Source organism: Choloepus didactylus, chromosome 9, assembly GCF_015220235.1.
Source record: "Choloepus didactylus isolate mChoDid1 chromosome 9, mChoDid1.pri, whole genome shotgun sequence".
NCBI classification, from domain to species: Eukaryota; Metazoa; Chordata; class Mammalia; order Pilosa; family Megalonychidae; genus Choloepus; species Choloepus didactylus.
The window spans coordinates 92460558-92483006 of NC_051315.1; the positions used below are offsets into that span (position 1 = coordinate 92460558).

Consider the following 22449-nt stretch of genomic DNA (forward strand, 5'->3'; position numbering starts at 1 on the left):
GTGGATTAAATAAGAGAGTTGGTAAACTTTTAAAGAAAAAATTATATATCTGACATCTGCCAGAAGTTCTACCTCTAGCCCTTTGGACCCCAGCTTTCCCACTTGTGAAACATATGTATTGTACTAGGTCATTTCCAATTAGCTTTAAAGTTCTTCAAGGCCAAAATTTGCAAGTGGCATATAATGGCTGTATGAGCAGAAAGACTTTCTGGGTTATCAGTTTCAACCCTGTCATTTTGCAGACGAGGAACCTGAAGCCCCAGAAGTTCAGTAACCAGTCTAAAGTGACCCACCTGCGCTCTCTCTACCAGCTTCATCCCACCTGCTACTTGCTGCACGTTCCCCAATTTGATAGGTTCATCCTAATCAACGTTCTTCTCTCTAACAGAAGGAGAACGGCAGATTCCCTTAAACGGCCCTTTCCTTGAGAGATTGCCTGAAGCCAACCTTAAAGCAGAAGAGATTGTATTGTCTGTTTCTATCCCCTACTCTTCTCGGGTAAGGGTTCCTGACCCAGGGAAGCCCAGCCTGCCCCCTGCAGTGAGCCCAACCAGCAGACGAGCTCTCAGGGAGCATGATGTTCTCCCCATTTCAGACCCGCTACTTCAGGGAGACTTTGTGGGCTGCTCAGCAGGAGGGCAAATTCCCAGGGTACCATTTGATTTGCTTTCATATCAGCGCCTGGTTATGACTTTTGTGGGCCCTTGACACTTTTGTTTTCACAGGTCCCTTCCCTCATTATATTTTATGACTGTGTGAATATAAAGGGGAATATAATCCAGGCTGGATTCAGTACTATATATTCATTACTATTATATTCACTTTTTTTTCCGATTTTAAAAGAAATTAAAAGTAAACACTTTTGTGGGCCCCTAAAATATCATGGGTCCTATCTCTGTGCCGAAAAATACATCAACTCTGCAAGAGGAGAACCTTTTGTGTGAGTAGTTGAATTTTTTGGTTTCACATAAATATACATTTTAGCTAAGATTGAGTAAATCTATATCCAAGAGCACCTGTAACAAGTTCCTGGTAAACTGAAAGTTCATTAATATAAAGATACTTCCAAGTTGACCAATATTTAATAACCAAATACTTTAAATAAAATTCTTTATTTATTAACTACCTACCACTCTATATGCCAGACACAGTGCCAAACCCAGAAGAGAATGCAATGGCTAATAAGACACAGGGTTCTGTCCTCCAAACTCTCTAAAACTATCTCAGAGAAATAGGAGATAACTAATAATCTCAGTCAGTAAATGAGTGGGAGGGAAGTCAGAGGAGGTCTGGTCGTTCAAAGGAGGGAGAAGGCAGTTGGGGTTGAGCCTAGAAGGTGGTAACCTTTGACTCGGTGGAGAGAATGGAGTGTCATTCCAGGAAGGAGAACAAAATGGAGGCAGAGGGCAGGCATGTCTGAGGGTCAGGGAGCAGGGCAAGGTGACTGTGCTGTGGTTCAAAAGTGAATCCTCACCCGAAGCACACAGAAGTCATTCAGCAGACCCCAGGATTTTAAGAAGAGAGAAAGGTTATTTAGCAAAGGCAGGAAGACAGTTTCTTGAAATCTGTCTCTCCGAACTAGAGAAACCTTCGGTATTTTATATAGCATTCAAACAAAGGCAGACAAGCTTAGGATAATAAGCAAAGCTGTTTAGATGACAAGGTCAGAAATGGACTAATTGCTGTATATGCATAAAGTGATTACATACTTTGGCTACTGTGCATGTCAGGCAAACTAACTTTGATTAGAACTGACTTGATTCAGCAAGATAGTTTAGGAATTTGGGGTGTTTAGTTCTGGGCTGACTTATACTAATCAGTAAGGGGCTAAGTGCAAGGGCACCCAACTTCAGGGTTGCAAAGCAAGATAAGGGGATACAAGTGAGGACAGTCAAGAATTATTTTGGTTACAGGGTACAGTTTCAAAGCATAGCATCCATAAGGCAAAGCATCTGGTTTACAGTTAAAAGAGAAATGGAAACTTTTACAACTTAGGAAGGGAGTTGCTTCGGAAAGTGGGCAGCAAAGGGAAAGTGGTATGAAAAACAGGCCAGGGAAGTGAAATGAAATGAAATACAGCTTCAGTGGCTGAGAGATTCCAAGTGGAGTCAGGCGGTCACTCTGGTGGACATTCTTACACACTATATAGATAACACTTTTTAGGTTTTAATGTATTGGAATAGCTAGAAGTAAATACCTGAAACTATCAAACTCCAACCCAGTAGTCTGGACTCTTGAAGACGGCTGTATAACAATGTAGCTCACGAGGGGTGACGGTGTGATTGTGAAAACCTTGTGGATCACCCTCCTTTTAGCCAGTGTATGGATGGATGAGTAGAAAAAGGGGGACAAAACCTAAATGAAAAATAGAATGGGGTGGGGGGATGATTTGGGTGTTCTTTTTTACTTCTATTTTTTATTCTTATTTTTACTTTTCCTGGTATAAGGAAAATGTTCAAAAAATAGATTGGGGTGATGAATGCACAGTTATATGACGGTTCTGTGAACAATTGATTGTACACCACAGATGATTGTATGATATGTGAATATATCTCAATAAAACTGAATTTAAAAAAAAAAACAGGCCAGGGTCCACTACAGCCGGAGCAGCCGGGTGAGATGGGTCTTGGGGGTGGCTGGGCTTGTCACTGAGCTTGTCCACTGCTCCACCAAGGAGGAGGTGTGTTTTCTAGCAGACAGCCACCTTTGAAGGCTTTAAAGCTGGATAAAAATGTAATGCAGTATTTTAGGGATATCGATCCAGTTGAAAGACAGAGGATAAATGGGTTGGGGGGAGAGCCAAAAAGTTGAATGACCAGTCAGGAGATTAATGCAATAATTCATTCAGGAGATGGGGGGTCACAAGGGCAACATCAGCAGATGTGTGGCCAGTCAGCCACGTGAGCATTTACCGACTCCAGTACAGTAGAGTAAATATGATCGGCGAGTCTCAAACACTTCCTGACAACCATTGCTTTCTATATTAAAATTGTCTTCATCCTTGACAGGCCCGTGGTGGTAGGATTTAACATCCCTCACCCTGCCACCACCACCCCCTCCAGGATGCCGGCCACGCAAAGTGGTGTATCCACTTCCTGGCTCTAATATTCCACACCAAAGAAAAAGAGTTCATTGTAATGAGATTTAACCTAGAGTGACACATTTCCACCTGAAAAGAACCTTGGAGACCATTTGGTCCAGGAGCTTCATGCTTTTTTAAAATACAGCGCTCTTTATTCAAATGAAATTTACACGGAGCACCAAACTATGAAACCATTCAACTTGAGAGGCACCCCAACTCCTGTTCTCCCTTTCACCACACTCTGTGGTCCCTGGGGCACCATATGATCAAGCCCACCATTCACATTTTACAGAGAAAGAAAATTAAGACACAAAGAGGTTCAGTCACTTGCCCAAAGCTGCACATGGTTATCCAGAGTTTGCAAATAAGCATAGGCTCTGGAGTCAGACTGCTCGGGTTTGAATTCAGCTCTGCCACTTACTGTGTGACCTTGTGCAAGTCACTTAGCCTCTCAGATTCCTCATCAGTAAGCTGGGAATGGGTAAAGTTGTGGGGATTAAATTAAAACATATAAAGCATCTAGGACAGTACACAGCACCCTGTCTATACTCAGTAGTTAATAACAGCACCTACATGGTAACTCCTATCATCCACAGGATTTTTTTTTTCCATTATAAATAAATATCAAAGTTGTTACTGTCCAATGAACAATGGAGATACGTGGTAAACATTCTGAGTGGTTATCTATCTCCAGTGGCATTTTGTGTCAGGGCTCTGGCAGGCCCAACGACAGGAGAATGCCTTTGCCATTGTTAATGCCGGGATGAGCGTGAAGTTTGAAGACGGCATAAACATTATCGAGGAACTTAAGATGTTCTACGGAAGTGTGGGCGCCACCATCAGCTCTGCAAGCCAAACCTGTGAGCAGCTTATCGGGAGGTAGGTCATAGCACACTGTGGTATGAAGCACAGGCCTTTTTATTTTTATGTTTTTAATGAAAACAGTACTGGAAGAGTATTCTCCTGATTATAAAAAAAAAACATATCCTCATAGAGAAAATGTAAACACTACAGAAAAGTATAAGGAAAGTAAAAGTCACACAAAAGCCAACCATTTTCAAGATATTTTGGGTGTCTTGATATTTCAAGATTCTTTTATTGGAGGTCTCTGTAATAAAGTCAATGTACAGATTATACAGTCTGAGTAAATATTATCTATAAAATTTCATTTTTAATTAACCTGCAAAATCAGTAAATGTTTCAAATGCAGTATGCTAAGACATCTTAAGATGTTCTTAAAGCGCATAAAGAAAATGATATATTCAAAAAGGTTAAGCAAACTTCTTCCTGTCACTCTCATTATTTTTCACATTTAGAAAATAAGTTTTTTTAAAAAAATTCTTCCAACAGGCATTTTTACAATAATTTTTATCCACCCATCATATTCATTGTCAACAATTAGAACTTAATGTAAGTTTCTTTGCCTCAGATACTAAAATAACTCAACTCCCAAAGCATTATGTGGAAACTTTCATTAGGAAGTATTTTACCCCATCTTCAGTAATTCAGTCACTTTTCCTAGATTTAGTCAATGTGGTGTGTGTGGAGGGCACGGCTGGAGATACAGCCGTGAACAAGACCAGGTCCCAGATCTCAGGAAGCTTTGATTTTAGTACTTATTTTAATCCAAGAAATTTGAGGTAGATTAACATTCCCAATCTGTAAAGTTAAAAATAATAATAAAGGAGGAGTCCATAAGGAAAATTTGGGAACCACTGTATCAGAGATACTAAAGAAAGCTGGTGAAATGCTTTTCAAAGGTGGAAACTGATTGCTTCCCTTCTTGTCTTGCCCTGTCAGTTTAGTGTCCATCCTTGTCTCTCATGTAAACATGGAACATTTACCTTCTTTCCTACCAGACCTTGGGACGACCAAATGCTGAGTGACGCCTGCCAACTGGTCCTGGATGAGATCTGCATTCCACCGGGAGCCAAGGGTGGCATGGTGGAATACAGGCGAACCCTCATCATCAGTTTACTCTTCAAATTCTGCCTCAAAGTGCGGCGAGGACCGAATAAGATGGTAAACTACCTCTCCAGATTTCTGGGTGCCTTGACATTCTGAAAGCAAGGCAGCATATGAAGGACTTCCCCTGCCTGGTTTTGACAATATAAATTGATGGTACCTAAGATGGGCCCTCAAAGTGGTGCTTCTCAACTTCCAACTGCTTCATTCTGCCCTTCTTGGTTTCTTTCCTTCCTTCTTCCTTCTCTGCTTCTTCACTTCTAGGCTGAGAAGGGGATGACCATCTGTTCCGGTTTGCTAATGTTGCCAGTATGCTAAATACCAGAAATGGATTGGCTTTTATAAAGGGGATTTATTAAGTTGCAAATTTATAGTCCTAAGGCCATAAAAGTGTCCAAACAAAGGCATCAACAATAGGGTACCTTCACTGAAGAACACTGATGGTGTCGGAAAACCTCTGTCAGCTGAGAAGGCACAAGGCACGTGACTGGCATCTGCTCCAAGATTCTGGTTGCAAATGGCTTTCTCCCAGGACTTTTCTCTCTAGGCATCAGGGAGTGTTCTCTTAGTTTCTCCCAGGCAAACTCCGGACTAGAAAAAGTCTACTTCCAATGGCGTCTCCAAAATGTCTCTCTTGGCTGCAGCACCAAGCTCCTTCCATCTGAACTCTAATAGTGCTTCCAGTAAACTCAGCAAGACCCACACTGAATGGGCAGGGCCACACCTCCACGGAAGTAATCTACTCAAAGTTGTCACCCGCAGTTGGGTGTGTCACATTTCCGTGGAAACACCCTAATCCAAATATCCCACAAGATTGGATTGAAAAGATCATGGCTTTTTTGGGGGGACATAATATATCCAAACTGGCACACCATCTTATTCCATTTTCCCTGTAATCAGTGTGGCAAATACTAATATGCAATATCAGGTTGACCTAGAGTAGTGAAAAGCCTTCTCTACGTAAATTATAACATTTTTTCTTTTTTTAAAAAGAGTTTGTTCTTTTTAAAATAATACTTACTTTAATATTTAGAAAATATGAGTAAGCCAAAAAAGAAGAGGAGAAAATAACTGGTAATCCTTTCACCCATAGATAATCACAAACCCTTCCCTCAGGAGATGTATGTATATGTGTCACCCTAATATACCTGTATGTAACTGTTAGTATAACTTACATTATTCCACTTAGTAACAAATCACATTTTCAATGTCATTAAATATTTTTCAATGATATCATGTTTATTGGCTGCATAGCATGTTTATGTATAGATGCACCATTATTTGATCCATTCCTTATTTTTAGACATTTGGAGTCTTTCTAGATTTTGTTAACTATTTTTTTTCTTATTTAGCCCAGTTTATAATAACCTCCATAGCAGCATTCCTCAGATATGGTCCACTACCATGTGTCCCCTTGATAAGCCATGAGCTGACTCAAAAACGTCAGACGAATGGCTCCACCTGACATTTCTTTTATGGCTGAGAGATTTTCTCTCTTAGATTAACCAGTCATTGTATTATTTTTATTATTATTAATTCTATTGTACCTTATTATATACTGTATACTACATTATTTAACAGATTATTCAGAATATAAATATATACCCAGCATATATCTATTATTGTATATAATCTATTAAATAGTATGTATTTTATTTTATATTTGCTGTATATTACCATATATTCTCTTACATATTGAATATTCTATTCTATTCTATGTTCTGTTATTACAGAAAAATTTCAAAATACAGGGAAGCAAAAATTTTTTGAATATCCTGTAATCCAATAATCCTTTGATAACCACTATTAACATTTTGGAATACATTTATATTTTTCTTTCTTTTTTTTTTACAAATATGGGACTATAATGTGCATAAAGTTTGTAACTCATTTTTTTCACTTAACCATATTTCAGGAAATAGCTATTTTTCAATGCCAACTATTTTTCAATGCCAATAAATGAATGAATGAATAAATAAATAAATAAATAAATAAATAAACTATAAATAAATAAACTCTCTTTCAATGCCAATAAATACACTTCCACAAAATCATGTTTAATGACTGCAAAATATTGTATATTATGGATGTCCCCTAATTTGTTTAGCCGTTTCCCTGCTGTTGGATATTTAGTTTAATTCTAGCTTTTTTAATATCACAAATATTTTATAGTTGAACATCCTTGTAGCTCAGTCTTTGTCTACTCCCTCAGTTGCTTCTTTGAGATACATGCCCAGAAGTTTGGCCCAGATTCAAAAGCACAGCCTCCATTTAGAAGTGTTCAAAGGGTCACCTTGGCATGAAGGGACGTCTTCACTTCCCTGGAAATGACATTCACTTTTCTCTGTGCTTATATAGATGTATTTATTCCTCAAACAGTTCCTACTAGGTTGGAGAACTAGAATAGAAGCTCAGGACTCTCTCCAAGCAGAATGTCTTGCCTTCAAGATCTGGGAAAATAAAATGGCTAACCTTATTTCTCCATGTATTTTTCCAAGCTAGTCACTCAGACTGTAAAGTTAAATGTGAAATAATCTTTTCAGGATCCTGAGAAGTTTCCTGATATCCCAGAAAAGTTCATGAGTGCTCTAGAGGATTTCCCCATAGAGACTCCCTGAGGAATCTAGATGTTCCAGGTTGGTGAGTCAGGTTTTTGGTATTTAAAATGTTCATGCATTCAGAAATACACCTCCCTCTTTTAAATCACTATATTTTGTATAACTCCTAAAGATGAAGTCTACTACAGCCAGCTGGTGTTACTTGTTATCATCCACTCACGGCTTGCTTGGTTTAACTTCTATTATTTTACTCAAGGGTACACAAGGAATTAGATTCTGAATCTCTCTTCTCCATCATTATCAGTTTTATTGTCTGAAATTTCCTCCTCTTCTTCGCTTTAAAATCTGACTCAACATTTTTATTAGCCAGCTTTTCCTAGTTGATTACAACCACCTTGAATCTCCCAGGACCTTGTGTAGTTTATCTTTGTACATATTGGTTCTGTAAATTATTGCTTATAATTTATTACAAATGAAGTTATCACAATATTTTAATGTATGTAAGTAGTTCCAGTTCCTCAACAATGGAACAATGTCTTTGGATTTGTTTGGGTTTTGGGGGGTGGGTTGAGGGGGGCAGGGGCTATAACCAGAATTTTTCCCTTACCACAGTACTCAATGGATGTGTATTAACTTGAACTCTCTGATATGGAGACCCAATTGTCTCTAGTTTTCCTTGACCTGTGATTAAGTCAGAAATGTCAGACCCAATTTTCAGGCCATGAGAACTCCTGGTGGTAACATAACTTGCTTTGTTGCTTGGCAGTGTGTGGACCCCGCCCAACCTCCACAAGATCCGGTTGGCCGCCCAGTCATGCACCAGTCAGTCCTTAAACACGCCACAGGAGAAGCTGTGTTTTATGATGACATGCCCCCATTCTCCCAGGAACTCTTCTTGGCTGTAGTCACCAGCACCAGAGCTCATGCAAAAATTATGTAAGGAAATAAAAGATACTCCAGTATGTTACTGAAAGGCATTTAAAATTCACAGTCAAATTGAAAGCTTATTATATATTTAAGTCAATTAAGAATACGCATTTTTCTCTTCTGAATTAGAATCAGTCTTTTTTTAAATATAGTTAGGTAATAATCTATGGCCAAGGGTTAGAACACCTGCTAATTTGTGACGTTTTTCAACATAGACTATCACTCCATGATTAAGTTATGAGACCCATTGTAATTTTTCCTTTGTTTGAGTAATATGAACAATCGTTCATATTGTACTGTGAGCTTTCCCCCACAACTTTAAGATCTACCTTCAAATTTTTCCTCCTAGATCAATTGATAGTTCCAAAGCCCTGACACTTCCAGGTGTTTTGATGTGATAACAGCAGCAGATGTTCCAGGAGATAATAACCATGTTGGAGAAATTCTTTATGCACAGAATGAGGTGTGTGATTTGTGTGTGGCTTACTTATTCATCTACTTTGCTGGAAATGCCAAGATGATTATTGGCTATAACCGTGGCATCCCTGCGTTCATGTTCACATCACAAAGACTTGCTAGGAACCAATGACTCTTCCTCGGTGATTCACGACCTCTCTCTTGAATCGTGGACCTCTTTGAAATTCTGATAAAAGCTGTAAACTGTCTCAGGGAAATCTAAAAAGTCATAAAAGTCATAAAAGCAATATAGACCATAGGACGTTAAAAGAACTGACAACGTGAGGATGACTGTAGCACAGTGTGTGATATGGGAATGGTAAGGAATATGGCTGAAGACAATCAGAAGTCAGATGTGTAAAGACAGATAGTTAAGTTCTGCACCCAAATTTTGTGGTCCCCGAATCCTGCTCAAACTGCTGTTTTGAATTTATCCTCCTAGGTAGAAAATAATCTTTCTTTTGGTCACAAAAACCCAGTGGGTGAATGAATGAATGTGGAAACAGTAATTCCTTTTTAGTGATTTTATGTTTTAGTTAATTATGACCCGTGGCTTTTCTGCAGGTAATTTGCGTGGGTCCGATCGTCTGCAGCGTGGTTGCTGATACCTACACACATGCGAAAGAGGGAGCTAAAAAAGCGAAGATTGCTTATGAAGACATAGAACCGGGGATTATAACAACAGACGTAGGCAGGCCACTTAGTGTCTTCTGGAATGACTGGGGTGGTATGCTTTGGATAGAATTCAACCCCCAATTAGCATAATTTAGGCTCAGGCTATACCTTTTTCAGGGTTAGCTATAGTTTTAGAGTGAAGGCTCCAGAAATCTAAGCCTCAAGAATACTGGGAACTTTCCTGCCTGGAGCCCCCTTCCTTCCCCACCAGTGCTCTGCAGGGACCTGTGGACGGGAAGTAGCCTGGGCCCCCTTCTCCTCCTGTGGCCTCTTGCCAAGGCGTGGCCTCAGAATACAGATTAGCAGCACCAGAGACCTGACCTGCGGTCTCACATACAAACTAGTCAGTGGGGAAATCCAGAGCACCGTGAACTCAGAGAAGTTGTCATTTTTACTGAATTACAACTCTTGGATCCTCTGTCTCCTTGCCCACTTATTGCCAAACATAAGCTCTGGAGACAGCCTGCTTGGATTCAGATTCTGACTCTGCCAGTTAGCCTCTGAATAACTATGAAAGTTTTGGCGAGTTACTTAAACTCCCCATACCTCAGTTTCCTCATCTGTAAAATGTTGATCATAAAGGTACCTCCATCGAAAGGTTGCCATGCAGTTTAAAAGAGACAATCCAAGTAAAGTGCTTAGAACAGTACCTGGGATGTGGAACCCATTCAATAAGTCATAACTATTGTAGTTTTTTTTAATTAATGAAGGTGAGGACCTGTGGTATTGTGCTTTGCATTCCCAGTGCCTAGCAAAGCACTAAACCCATAGTAGGTGCTCAGTAAATGTGTGCTGGATGCATGCATGTATAAGCAATATGGAACCCTGCTGTCTTAGTTTCCTGTACCACAAAGTGGATGGCTTAAAACAACAAAAATTTATTGTCTCACAATTCTAGAGGCTGGAAGTCTGGAATCTGTAGGGAAGAATCCTTCCTTACCTCTTCCTAGCTTCTGATGATTTGCTAGCAATCCTTGGGCTTCCATTTCTGCCTCTGTCATCATATGGTCTCTCCCTTGTGTCTGTCTCCTCTCCCTTCTTATAAGGATCCAGTCATATTGGATTAGGGCCTACCCTAACCTCATCTTAACTAATGACATCTTCCAAGACCCTATTTCCAAATAAGGTTACATTCACAGGACCCAAAGCTAGAATGTGAGCATGTCATGGGGAGGGGGCACAATCCAACCCATGACATCCCCTGTATTAGTTTCCTAGTTGCTAAAGCAAATACCATGCGATGGGCTGGCTTAACAACAGGAATTTATTGGCTTGTGATTTTGAAGCTAGGAGAAGTCCAAGATCGAGGCATCAGCAAGGCAGTGCTTCCCTCCAGAAGACTGTGGCATTCTGGGGCTGGCTGCTGGCAATCCTTGGCCCTTGGTTTTTCCGTCACATGTAGGGCACGTGGAGGCATCTTCTCCTTTCTCTTCCGATCCTGTTGACTTCCAGCTTCTGTCTACTCCCCATAGCTTCTCTTTTTCTCTGTCTGAATTTCACTGTATTTATTAAGGACTCCAGTAATCAGATTAAATCCCAACCTGATGAGTTAGGCCACACCTTAACTGAAGTAACATCTTCAAGAGATCCTGTTGACAATAGGTCCACACCCACAGGACTAGGGTTTGGGACCTGAACATGCCCTTTCTAAGGCACATAACTCAATACCCATCAGACTGCCCTCTGGACCCCCAAAAAAGTCAAGTTATTGACAATGCAAAAATGCATTCATTCCATCACAACATCCCGAAAGCCACAAACCTTTTCAGTAACAATGCAAAGTACAAAGTCTCATTAAACTCAGTTTTAGATGTGGTCCAAACTGGGTCAAATTCCTCTGTCTGATGGACCTTTGAAACCCAGAAAATAAGCTACTTTCTTCCAATACACAATGGGGGACAGGTGTAGGATAAACATTCCCATTCCAGAAGGAAGGAATTGGAAGGAAAACAGGATCATTTATCCTGGCTGCTAAAATACCCAGCAATGTGGACAGAGTCTTCAGCATCCTCTTTGTTCCTTCTCTGTTTTTCCCAAACAGTTGCCGAGTTCAAATCTTTCCCAGTTACCATTTTCAATGCCCCTTAGGTCTGTCACTTTCTTTCCATTCTCACTTTCACCCACACTTCATCCTCCAGAACAGCCCTCACCACCTTATTGTCAGATTTACTACAATAACCACTTTAAGAGGCTCTTGTCCTCCATTTCAGCACATCTGCTCACCACGTTAACTTTTCTAAGCCACCAAGTTTGTTCATCAATGTCTCCTTAGATAAGATCCAAACTCCTTCATATGGAATTTGAGGTCTTTCATAATCCAGCCTCAACCTGCCCTCCCAAGCTCATCTTCCACTGATTCTTGATGGGAAACCTGAACACCAGTTATGCTGGCTACACATTCATTTTGGCTCCCAGCTAAGCTTCATACTCAAAACATTTGCTTCATGAGGTGTCTTTGACTCCAAATAAATGTTTCCTCTCTTCTCTGACTGTCCTAATCCTATCCAATTAGGACAACTTAGTTCACCTACACAGTCCATCTCTGAGTGTTCCAGACCCAACTAGCCTCCTCTTTGACCTCTCATTACTTGTATTGATGGCTCTGCTCACATGGAAGTTGGCATCTTAATAGCAAACTGCCTCAGGTCATCATTATTCAGCTCTCCAGAGGGTGGGACCATGTGATCCATTTTAATCAAATTTCTGCTTGCTCTTCACATTGCTCTTATTCTGTTGGTGTGTGAAGATGCAATAGAGAAGGAACATAGGATTGATGGGGGTTGATGGCTTATTAGAATGCAATAAAAGGGATTGGCTCATCTTACTTTGTTTTTTTCATTTTTCTACTGCAGCAAGCTCTAGAGCACAATTCATTTTTATCTGCTGAGAGAAAAGTCGAGCAACGAAATGTAGACCAAGCCTTTAAATATGTTGATCAAATCACTGAAGTAAGTGAACTTTTGTCAGAAAAGAGAAGCCTCTGAAGATAAACATTATTTTCAATCGTCTGATTCCCAAAATGCTGAAACTATAAGGCAGTGCTTCTGAACCCATGTGATTTTTAAGTGTTTTAATTGAGATATAGTCTACATATAGTAAAATGCACACATAATAAGTATACAGCTTTTTGAATTTTTTGTATGTATGAAGGTATGTAAAAATAACCCACATCAAGATGCTGAATGCTTCCAGCACCCCAGAAAGTTTCCTTGTGTCCTCTCTCAGTTAGTAACTCACTCAAAGGTATTATTCTAACTTTGATTATCATTGTAGATTAGTTTCACCTGTTCTAGAATATCAACATGCAATAATCCAGTAATACTTTTTTTACCATTTTATTTTGAAATAATTTCAACCATACAGGACAGATGCAAAAATAATACAAACCCCATGCAGAGAACTCCAACATACCCCTACTCCCACCCCCATCCCCAGATACCTAGATCCACCAATTTTAACATTTTGCCCTGTTTGTCTATCATTCTATTTATATATCATCTATCTTTGTATCTATCCATCTATCTACCTATCTATTTTCTGAACATTTGAGAGCAGGTTGCATCATACTTCCTGAACACATAATACTTCCAGATATATTTCCTATGAACAAGAATATTCACTTAAGTAATCACCTTAAGAGCAGTTATCAAGTTCAAGAAATTTAACATTTATATAAAGCTTACAGTCTATATTCCAATTTCTTAAGTCCCCGAAATGTCCTTTTAAGCCTTTTCTCCTCCATTCTTAGATCTCATTCAGGATCATGTATTGCATTTAATTGTCATCATCTCTGCAGTTTATCTTTCTTTCTTTCTCAATTGTGAAACCATATATACAACACAACTCTTCCCATCCCAACCTCTCCCGAGCATACCATTCAGTGAGATTAACCACATTCACATTGTTGCAGAACCCTCACCACCATATCCATTACTAGAATTTTCCCTTCACCCCAAACAAAACTCTACACTCATTTTGCATTAACTCCCCATTGCCCCTGCACACCACCGCTTTACTTTCTGTCTCTGTGAGTCTGCATCTTCTCCGATATTTTCTTTGTGCATACCATGGGGCTCAAATTTAACATCCTAAATATATAACAATCCTCATTTGCTTTGATACCAACTTAACTTCAATAGCATACATAAACTATGTTTTCTCCCCCACATCCTCCCTCCTTTATGTAGTTCTTGTCACAAATTATATATTTATACATTATGAGTCCCCAAACCATTGATTTATCATTACATTTTATGCATCTGCCTTTTAGGTCCTGTAAGAAACAAAAGGTAGAGTTACAAATCAAAAATAGAATAGTACTGGTATTTACCCCTGTCATTATCTTTACTGGAGATCTTTATTTCTTCATGTGGCTTCAGTCAGTTGTCTAGTGTCCTTTCCTTTCAACCTGAAGAACTTCCTTTAGCATTTTTTGTAGGGTCAGTTTAGTGGTGACAAAGTCCCTCAGCTTTTGTTTATCTGGAGATGTCTTATTCCCTCCCTCATTTTAGAAAGACACTTTTGCCAGATATAGAATTCTTGGTTGGCAATTTTTTCATTCCAGCACTTTAAATGTGTCTCTGTGGTTTCCCATGAGAAATTGGCACTTAATCTTGTTGAATCTCCCTTGTGTTTAACATGTTCCTTCTGCCTTGTGGCTTCAGAATTCACTCTTTATTTTTGGCTATTGACAGTGTGATTATAACATTGGTGCAGTCTATTTGAGTTTATCCTATTTGGAGTTTGTTAAGCATCTGGGATATATATATTCATGTCTTTCATTGAATTTGGCAAGTTTTCAGTCATTATTTCTCTGAATATTCTCTCTGGCCCTTTCTTTCTTTCTTCTCCTTCTTGACTCCCACAATGTGTATATTCGTACACTTGATGGTGTCCCAGAGATTTCTCAAGCTCTGTCGAGTTTTCTTCATTCTTTCCTCTTTCTGCTCCTCAGACAGAATGATTTCAATTGTCTTCTTTTCAAATTCACTGATTGTTTTTTCTGTCAGCTCCAATCTCTGTTGAGCCCCTCTAGGGAATTTTTTTAGTTCTGTTACTATGGTCAACTCTGTTTAGTTCCTTTCCATAATTTCTATCTCTTTATTGACATTCTCTTTGTGTTCATCTATCATTTTCCTGATTTCCTTTAGTTCTCTGTCCATATTTTCCTTTAGCTCTTTGAGCACATTTAGGACCACTTTTTTTTTATTATATTCAGTTTTATTGAAATACATTCACACAACATACAATCATCCATGGTATACAATCCACTGTCCACGGTATGATAACATAGTTATGCGTTCATCACCATAATCTATCTCTGAACATTTTCCTTACATCAGAAAGAACCAGAACAAGAATAAAAAATAAAAGTGAAAAAAGAACACCCAAATCATCCCCCCATCCCACCCCATTTGTCCTTTAGTTTTTTTTTTGTTTTTTTTTTATCATCATTTTATTGACATATATTCACATACCACGCAGTCATACAAAACAAATTGTACTTTCGATTGTTTACAGTACCATTACATAGTTGTACATTCATCACCTAAATCAATCCCTGACACCTTCATTAGCACACACACAAAAATAACAAGAATAATAATTAGAGTGAAAAAGAGCAATTGAAGTAAAAAAGAACACTGGGTACCTTTGTCTGTTTGTTTGCTTCCCCTACTTTTCTACACATCCATCCATAAACTAGACAAAGTGGAGTTTGGTCCTTATGGCATTCCCAATCCCACTGTCACCCCTCATAAGCTACATTTTTATACAACTGTCTTTGAGATTCATGGGTTCTGGGTTGTAGTTTAATAGTTTCAGGTATCCACCACCAGCTACCCCAATTCTTTAGAACCTAAAAAAGGTTGTCTAAAGTGTGCGTAAGAGTGCCCACCAGAGTGATCTCTCGGCTCGTTTTGGAATCTCTCTGCCACTGAAGCTTATTTCATTTCCTTTCACATCCCCCTTTTGGTGAAGAAGATGTTCTCCATCCCACGATGCCGGGTCTATATTCCTCCCCGGGAGTCATATTCCACGTTGCCAGGGAGATTCACTTCCCTGGGTGTCTGATCCCACGTAGGGGGGAGGGCAGTGATTTCACCTTTCAAGTTGGCTTAGCCAGAGAGAGAGGGCCACATCTGAGCAACAAAGAGGCATTCAGGAGGAGACTCTTAGGCACAAATACAGGGAGGCCTAGCCTCTCCTTTGCAGCAACCGTCTTCCCAAGGGTAAAACTTATGGTAGAGGGCTCAACCCATCAAACCACCAGTCCCCTATGTCTGTGGTCATGTTAGCAACCATGGGGGTGGGGTAGGTGAATACCCCTGCATTCTCCACAGGCTCCTCAAGGGGGCACTACATCTTTTTTTTTTTTTTTCCTTGTTTGTCTTTTTTCTTTTTTTTTTTTTTTTTAACTTTCCCTTCTTTTTTAAATCAACTGTATGAAAAAAAAAGTTAAAAAGAAAACAAACATACAATAAAAGAACATTTCAAAGAGACCATAACAAGGGAGTAAGAAAAAGACAACTAACCTAAGATAACTGCTTAACTTCCAACATGTTCCTACTTTACCCCAAGAAAGTTACATAATATAGCAACATTTCAGTGAACTTGTTCCTACTACATCCATCAGAAATTAACAGACCATAGTCATTTCTGGGCATCCCCAGAACGTTAAATAGCTTATCTGTTCTTCTTGGATTATTGTTCCCCCTTCCTTCATTGCTCTCTACTGCTAGTTCCCCTACATTCTACATTATAAACCATTTGTTTTACATTTTTCAAAGTTCACATTAGTGGTAGCATATAATATTTCTCTTTTTGTGCCTGGCTTATTTCGCTCAGCATTATGTCTTCAAGGTTCATCCATGTTGTCATATGTTTCACCAGATCGTTCCTTCTTACTGCCGCGTAGTATTCCATCGTGTGTATATACCACATTTTATTTATCCACTCATCTGTTGAAGGACATTTGGGTTGTTTCCATCTCTTGGCAATTGTGAATAATGCTGCTATGAACATTGGCGTGCAGATATCTGTTCGTGTCACTGCTTTCCGATCTTCCGGGTATATACCGAGAAGTGCAATCGCTGGATCGAATGGTAGCTCTATATCTAGTTTTCTAAGGAACCGCCAGACTGACTTCCAGAGTGGCTGAACCATTATACAGTCCCACCAACAATGAATAAGAGTTCCAATTTCTCCACATCCCCTCCAGCATTTGTAGTTTCCTGTTTCTTTAATGGCAGCCATTCTAACCGGTGTTAGATGGTATCTCATTGTGGTCTTAATTTGCATCTCTCTAATAGCTAGTGAAGCTGAACATTTTTTCATGTGTTTCTTGGCCATTTGTATTTCCTCTTCAGAGAACTGTCTTTTCATATCTTTTGCCCATTTTATAATTGGGCTGTCTGTACTATTGTCATTGAGTTGTAGGATTTCTTTGTATATGCAAGATATCAGTCTTTTGTCAGATACATGGTTTCCAAAAATTTTTTCCCATTGAGTTGGCTGCCTCTTTACCTTTTTGAGAAATTCCTTTGAGGTGCAGAAACTTCTAAGCTTGAGGAGTTCCCATTTATCTATTTTCTCTTTTGTTGCTTGTGCTTTGGGTGTAAAGTCTAGGAAGTGGCCTCCTAATACAAGGTCTTGAAGATGTTTTCCTACATTATCTTCTAGGAGTTTTATGGTACTTTCTTTTATATTGAGATCTTTGGTCCATTTTGAGTTAATTTTTGTGTAGGGGGTGAGGTAGGGGTCCTCTTTCATTCTTTTGGATATGGATATCCAACTCTCCCAGCCCCATTTGTTGAAAAGACCATTATGGCTCAGTTCGGTGACTTTGGGGGCCTTATCAAAGATCAGTCGGCCATAGATCTGAGGGTCTATCTCTGAATTCTCAATTCGATTCCATTGATCTATATGTCTATCTTTGTGCCAGTACCATGCTGTTTTGGCAACTGTGGCTTTATAATAAGCTTCAAAGTCAGGGAGTGTAAGTCCTCCCACTTCGTTTTTCTTTTTTAGAGTGTCTTTAGCAATTCGAGGCATCTTCCCTTTCCAAATAAATTTGATAACTAGCTTTTCCAAGTCTGCAAAGTAGGTTGTTGGAATTTTGATTGGGATTGCATTGAATCTGTAGATGAGTTTGGGTAGAATTGACATCTTAATGACATTTAGCCTTCCTATCCATGAACAAGGAATATTTATCCATCTTTTAAGGTCCCCTTCTATTTCTTTTAGTAGAGTTATGTAGTTTTCTTTGTATAGGTCTTTTACATCTTTGGTTAAGTTTATTCCTAGGTACTTGATTTTTTTAGTTGCTATTGAAAATGGTATCTTTTTCTTGAGTGTCTCTTCAGTTTGTTTATTTCTAGCATATAGAAACATTACTGACTTATGTGCATTAATCTTGTATCCCGCTACTTTGCTAAATTTGTTTATTAGCTCTAGTAGGTGTATCGTTGATTTCTCAGGGTTTTCTAGATATAAGATCATATCATCTGCAAACAATGACAGTTTTACTTCTTCTTTTCCAATTTGGATGCCTTTTATTTCTTTGTCTTGCCGGATTGCCCTGGCTAGCACTTCCAGCACAATGTTGAATAACAGTGGTGACAGCGGGCATCCTTGTCTTGTTCCTGATCTTAGAGGGAAGGCTTTCAGTCTCTCACCATTGAGTACTATGCTGGCTGTGGGTTTTTCATATATGCTCTTTATCATGTTGAGGAAGTTTCCTTCAATTCCTACCTTTTGAAGTGTTTTTATCAAAAAGGGATGTTGGATTTTGTCAAATGCTTTTTCAGCATCTATTGAGATGATCAATTGATTTTTCCCTTTCGAGTTTTTAATGTGTTGTAATACATTGATTGTTTTTCTTATGTTGAACCATCCTTGCATGCCTGGAATGAACCCCACTTGGTCATGGTGTATGATTTTTTTAATGTGTCTTTGGATTCGATTTGCAAGTATTTTGTTGAGGATTTTTGCATCTATATTCATTAGGGAGATTGGCCGGTAGTTTTCCTTTTTTGTAGCATCTTTGCCTGGTTTTGGTATTAGATTGATGTTAGCTTCATAAAATGAGTTAGGTAGTGTTCCATTTTTTTCAATGTTTTGAAAGAGTTTGAGTAAGATTGGTGTTGTCCTTTAGTTTTTATCCCCATTTTTCTACTCATCCATACACTAGATAAAGGGGGTGTGATCCACAAGGTCTTCATAATCACACTGTCACCCCTTGTAATCTACATTATTATATAATTGCCTTCAGGAGTCCAGACTGCTGGGTTGAAGTTTGGTAGTTTCAGGTATTTACTTCTAGCTATTCCAATACATTAAAACCTAAGAGGTGTTATCTATATAGTGCATAAGAAAGTCCACCAGAGTGACTTCTTGACTCCATTTGAAATCTCTCAGCCACTGAAACTATTTCATCTCATTTTGCATCCCCCTTTTGGTCAAGAAGATACTCTCAGTCCCACGATGCCGGGTCCACATTCATCCCCGGAAGTCATACTCTGCATTGCCAGGGAGATTTGCAACCCTGGGGGTCGGGTCCCATGTAGGGGGGAGGGCAGCGAGTTCACCTGTCGAGATGGCTCAGTTAGAGAGAGAGAGGGCCACATCTGAGCAACAAAGAGGTACTAAGGGGGAGTCTCTTAGGCACAATTACATGCAAGTTTAGAGTCTCCTTTGCGGTAACAAGCTTCATAAGGGCAAGTCCCAGGATCGAGGGCTCAGCACATCAAACAGCCAGTTCCAATGTTTGTGACAACATCAACACCAGTCCGAATGAGGATGTCCAACACATCCGTACCTTCCCCCAGATCCTTGGGGTTGGAGAGGGGGAGGCTGTAAATATATTTTTTATTATCTGCCCAAATTACTCTGGGATGAGTAGGACCACTTTTTTAAGTCTTTGGAATATACCAGGTCTGATCTTCCTCAATGATGGTTTCCAACATTTTAATTTTCTCCTTTGCCTGGGCCATCACTTCCTGTTCTTTGTATGTTTTGAAATCCTTTGTTGAAACCTGAACATTTTGATATTTTCATACGTTATCACTGGAATTTAGACTCTGAAGCATACACTCCTTAAGCTTGTATCTAGCTAGTGTTATGATAGAACTTCCCTTGAATGCCAGAAGCTAACAAAAAAGAAAGAAAGAAAAGGAGGGAGGGACAGAGGAAGGAAGGAAGGGAGGAAGGAAGGGAGGGAAGAAGGAAGGAAGGGAACCCCTTTGAAAACACAGGTCTTTTGGTGCCATTGCTCTCCTTCTGGGCTTATCCATGCAGTGAGTTTGGAGAATAGCTCCGGCCAAAGTGTAGGGGCCTCCCTGGTCCTTTCGGCACATGCTTCTGTCTTGGACATGCACATTTGGCCCTAGAAATTTCCCCATGTTCATGGTATGAATGTCCTTTCTTCCCTAGGAAGCCGTTTTCTCATGGTCCCAGGTACTACATTGTATATCCTACAGCCAGAAATCCCTTGCTCCAGGCAACAAGACTTGACTGCCGTTCCACTGCATTCTGTAGGAGAGCTCTGTGAGCTCCTTCCACAGCCAGGGCAAGTTCTGGGACAGCAAGTCCCTCTAGCTACCATCACACAGATAGAGCCAGACATAGATGCTCCCAGCATGTGCTTGAGGGTTACTCTGCCCTTCTGGAACTTCGCTCACACTGAGCGTGTGAGGGGAGGAGTCAGCCAGGGCACCAGGAGATTCTACTGCCTTCAAGTATCCTTTTTCTGGATTTGGAGCTCACCCTGTCACTGCAGTCCTTTAACTCTTTTCTGGAGCTTCGAGAAAGATGTTTCTGCTACCTCTTGCTGGTTGTTTAAAGCTTTTATGGGTAAAGGGAGCCCTGAAGCTTCTCACTACACCATCTTGATTGGGGTGGAGCCCAGTATCACTTTTTTTTTTCATTCATTTTATTGAGATATATTCACATACCATGCAGTCATACACCCCAGTATCACTTTTGGGCCTACTTCTTTTATCCAACATTATGTCAGAAATATTTATCCATCTTGTGGCACAGATCAGCAGTTCTGTTTCATTGTTCTGTAGTATTCCATTATAAATATTCCACGATTTAGCTATCCATTCTATAGTTGATAGGCATTTTGAATTGTTTTCAACCTAGGGCTATTATGAATAAAGTTCCTATAGACAGTGTTATAGATGTCTTTTGGTAAACATAAGCATTCACTTCTAATGGAGTATACTCCTAGGTATTACTAGATAATATATCTCACTTTAGTTTAACTTTGGTAGTTACTGCCAAACACTTTTCCCAAAAACTTGTACCAATTATACTCCTACTCACAATTAACAGAGTTTATTGTTCCATTGTTATTGTCAGTCTTTTTAGTTTTATCTAACCTGGTGGGCATGTAGTGGTGTCTCATTGTTGTTTTAATTTTCAATTTCTGATGACTAATGATATAATGCTTTTTCATGTTTGTATTGGTCATGTTGATACCCTCTTTAATGAGATGTTTATTCTAGTCTTTTGCCCATTTTTAAATTCAGTTGTGTCTTTTACTTCATGATTTACTGGAGGTTTTTCTGGTTTCTTATATAAGTATTTTGTTGATTATGAGTAGTGTAATTATATTTTCCCAGCCTGTGGATTGCCTCTTCACTCTCTTCCTGGTGTCTTCATGAACAGATGTTCTTGGTTTTAAAAAAGTCTAATTTATCAGGCTTTTCTTTTATGGTTAGTGCTTATTGTATTGAAGACATCTTTGCCAAACCAAAGGTCATGATGATATTCTTCCCTGTTTTGTTCTAGAAGCTTGATTGTTTTAGCTTTTACATTTATATCTATGATTCATCTTAAATTAATTTTTCTGGGTCAAGGTTCAGTTTTTTTCAGATGGATATCCAGCTGACCCAGCACCATTTATTGAAGATGACCCTTTCCCTCACTGAATTGCAGTGGAGGTTTTATTGTTTCTAGGGTCTGCATATGAGTGTTGTGTTTCTGGACTCTGTTGTAAGCCAATACCACAGTATCTTAATTGCTGGAACTTTAGAGTAAGTCTTAAAATCTGTAAGTCCTTCTGTTTCTCCTTCTTCTTCAGTATGACTAGCTATTATAGGTCCTACACAATTCCACATCAATTTTTTAATCAGCTCGTCAGTTTCTGCCAAAAATAACTTGCTGGGATTTTGATTGAGATTGTTTTGAAATAATAGATCAGTTTGAGAAAATTGAAATCTAAATGATGTTACATTTTCTGGTCCATGAACAGGGTAGATCCTGCCTTTCATATAGGTTTCTTTCATTTCTCTCAGTAATTTTTGTAGTTTTTCAGCACAGAGATCTTGTACATCCTTCTTAATATTTATTCCTGATATTTGATGTTTTATGATATTGTAAATGATATGACTTTTCAAATTTCATTTTCCACTTGTTTGTGTCTAGTATACAAAAATACAATTAATTTTGGTACCTTGGTAGTATATCTAGCAATTTTGCTAAATTCTGCTATTAATTTAATAGTCAATAGAGTCTCTCTTGAATTTTCTATGAAAAGAATCATATCATCTGTGAATAACGACAGTTAGATTTATGTTTTTCCAGTCTTGGTACTGTTTGTTTGGTTGTTTGATCTGACTTAGTGGGCTGGCGAGGACCTAGTTAGCATGAGCTTTTAAAACACCAGTACCCAGGTTCCTCCCACTCCAGATCAATGAAATCAGAACCTTGAGGTGTAGGGTTAGGGCATCATTATGATTTCAAAAGCTCCCCAGGTGATTCCAACATGGGACCATGGTT

At 39.2% G+C, this 22449-nt stretch overlaps 1 protein-coding gene across 1 annotated transcript in view; it reads left to right on the forward strand.

Annotated features, from left to right (window-relative positions):
• The window catches only part of LOC119543996 (aldehyde oxidase 4-like), a 70053-nt gene that overhangs the window by 26138 nt on the left and 21466 nt on the right, over positions 1-22449 (forward strand). Inside the window, 10 exon segments of the mRNA XM_037848957.1 lie at positions 389-498; positions 3777-3961; positions 4942-5104; positions 7591-7683; positions 8372-8541; positions 8882-8919; positions 8922-8995; positions 9553-9675; positions 12516-12611; position 14102. Of these exon segments, the coding sequence (XP_037704885.1) occupies positions 389-498; positions 3777-3961; positions 4942-5104; positions 7591-7683; positions 8372-8541; positions 8882-8919; positions 8922-8995; positions 9553-9675; positions 12516-12611; position 14102 (1053 nt within the window).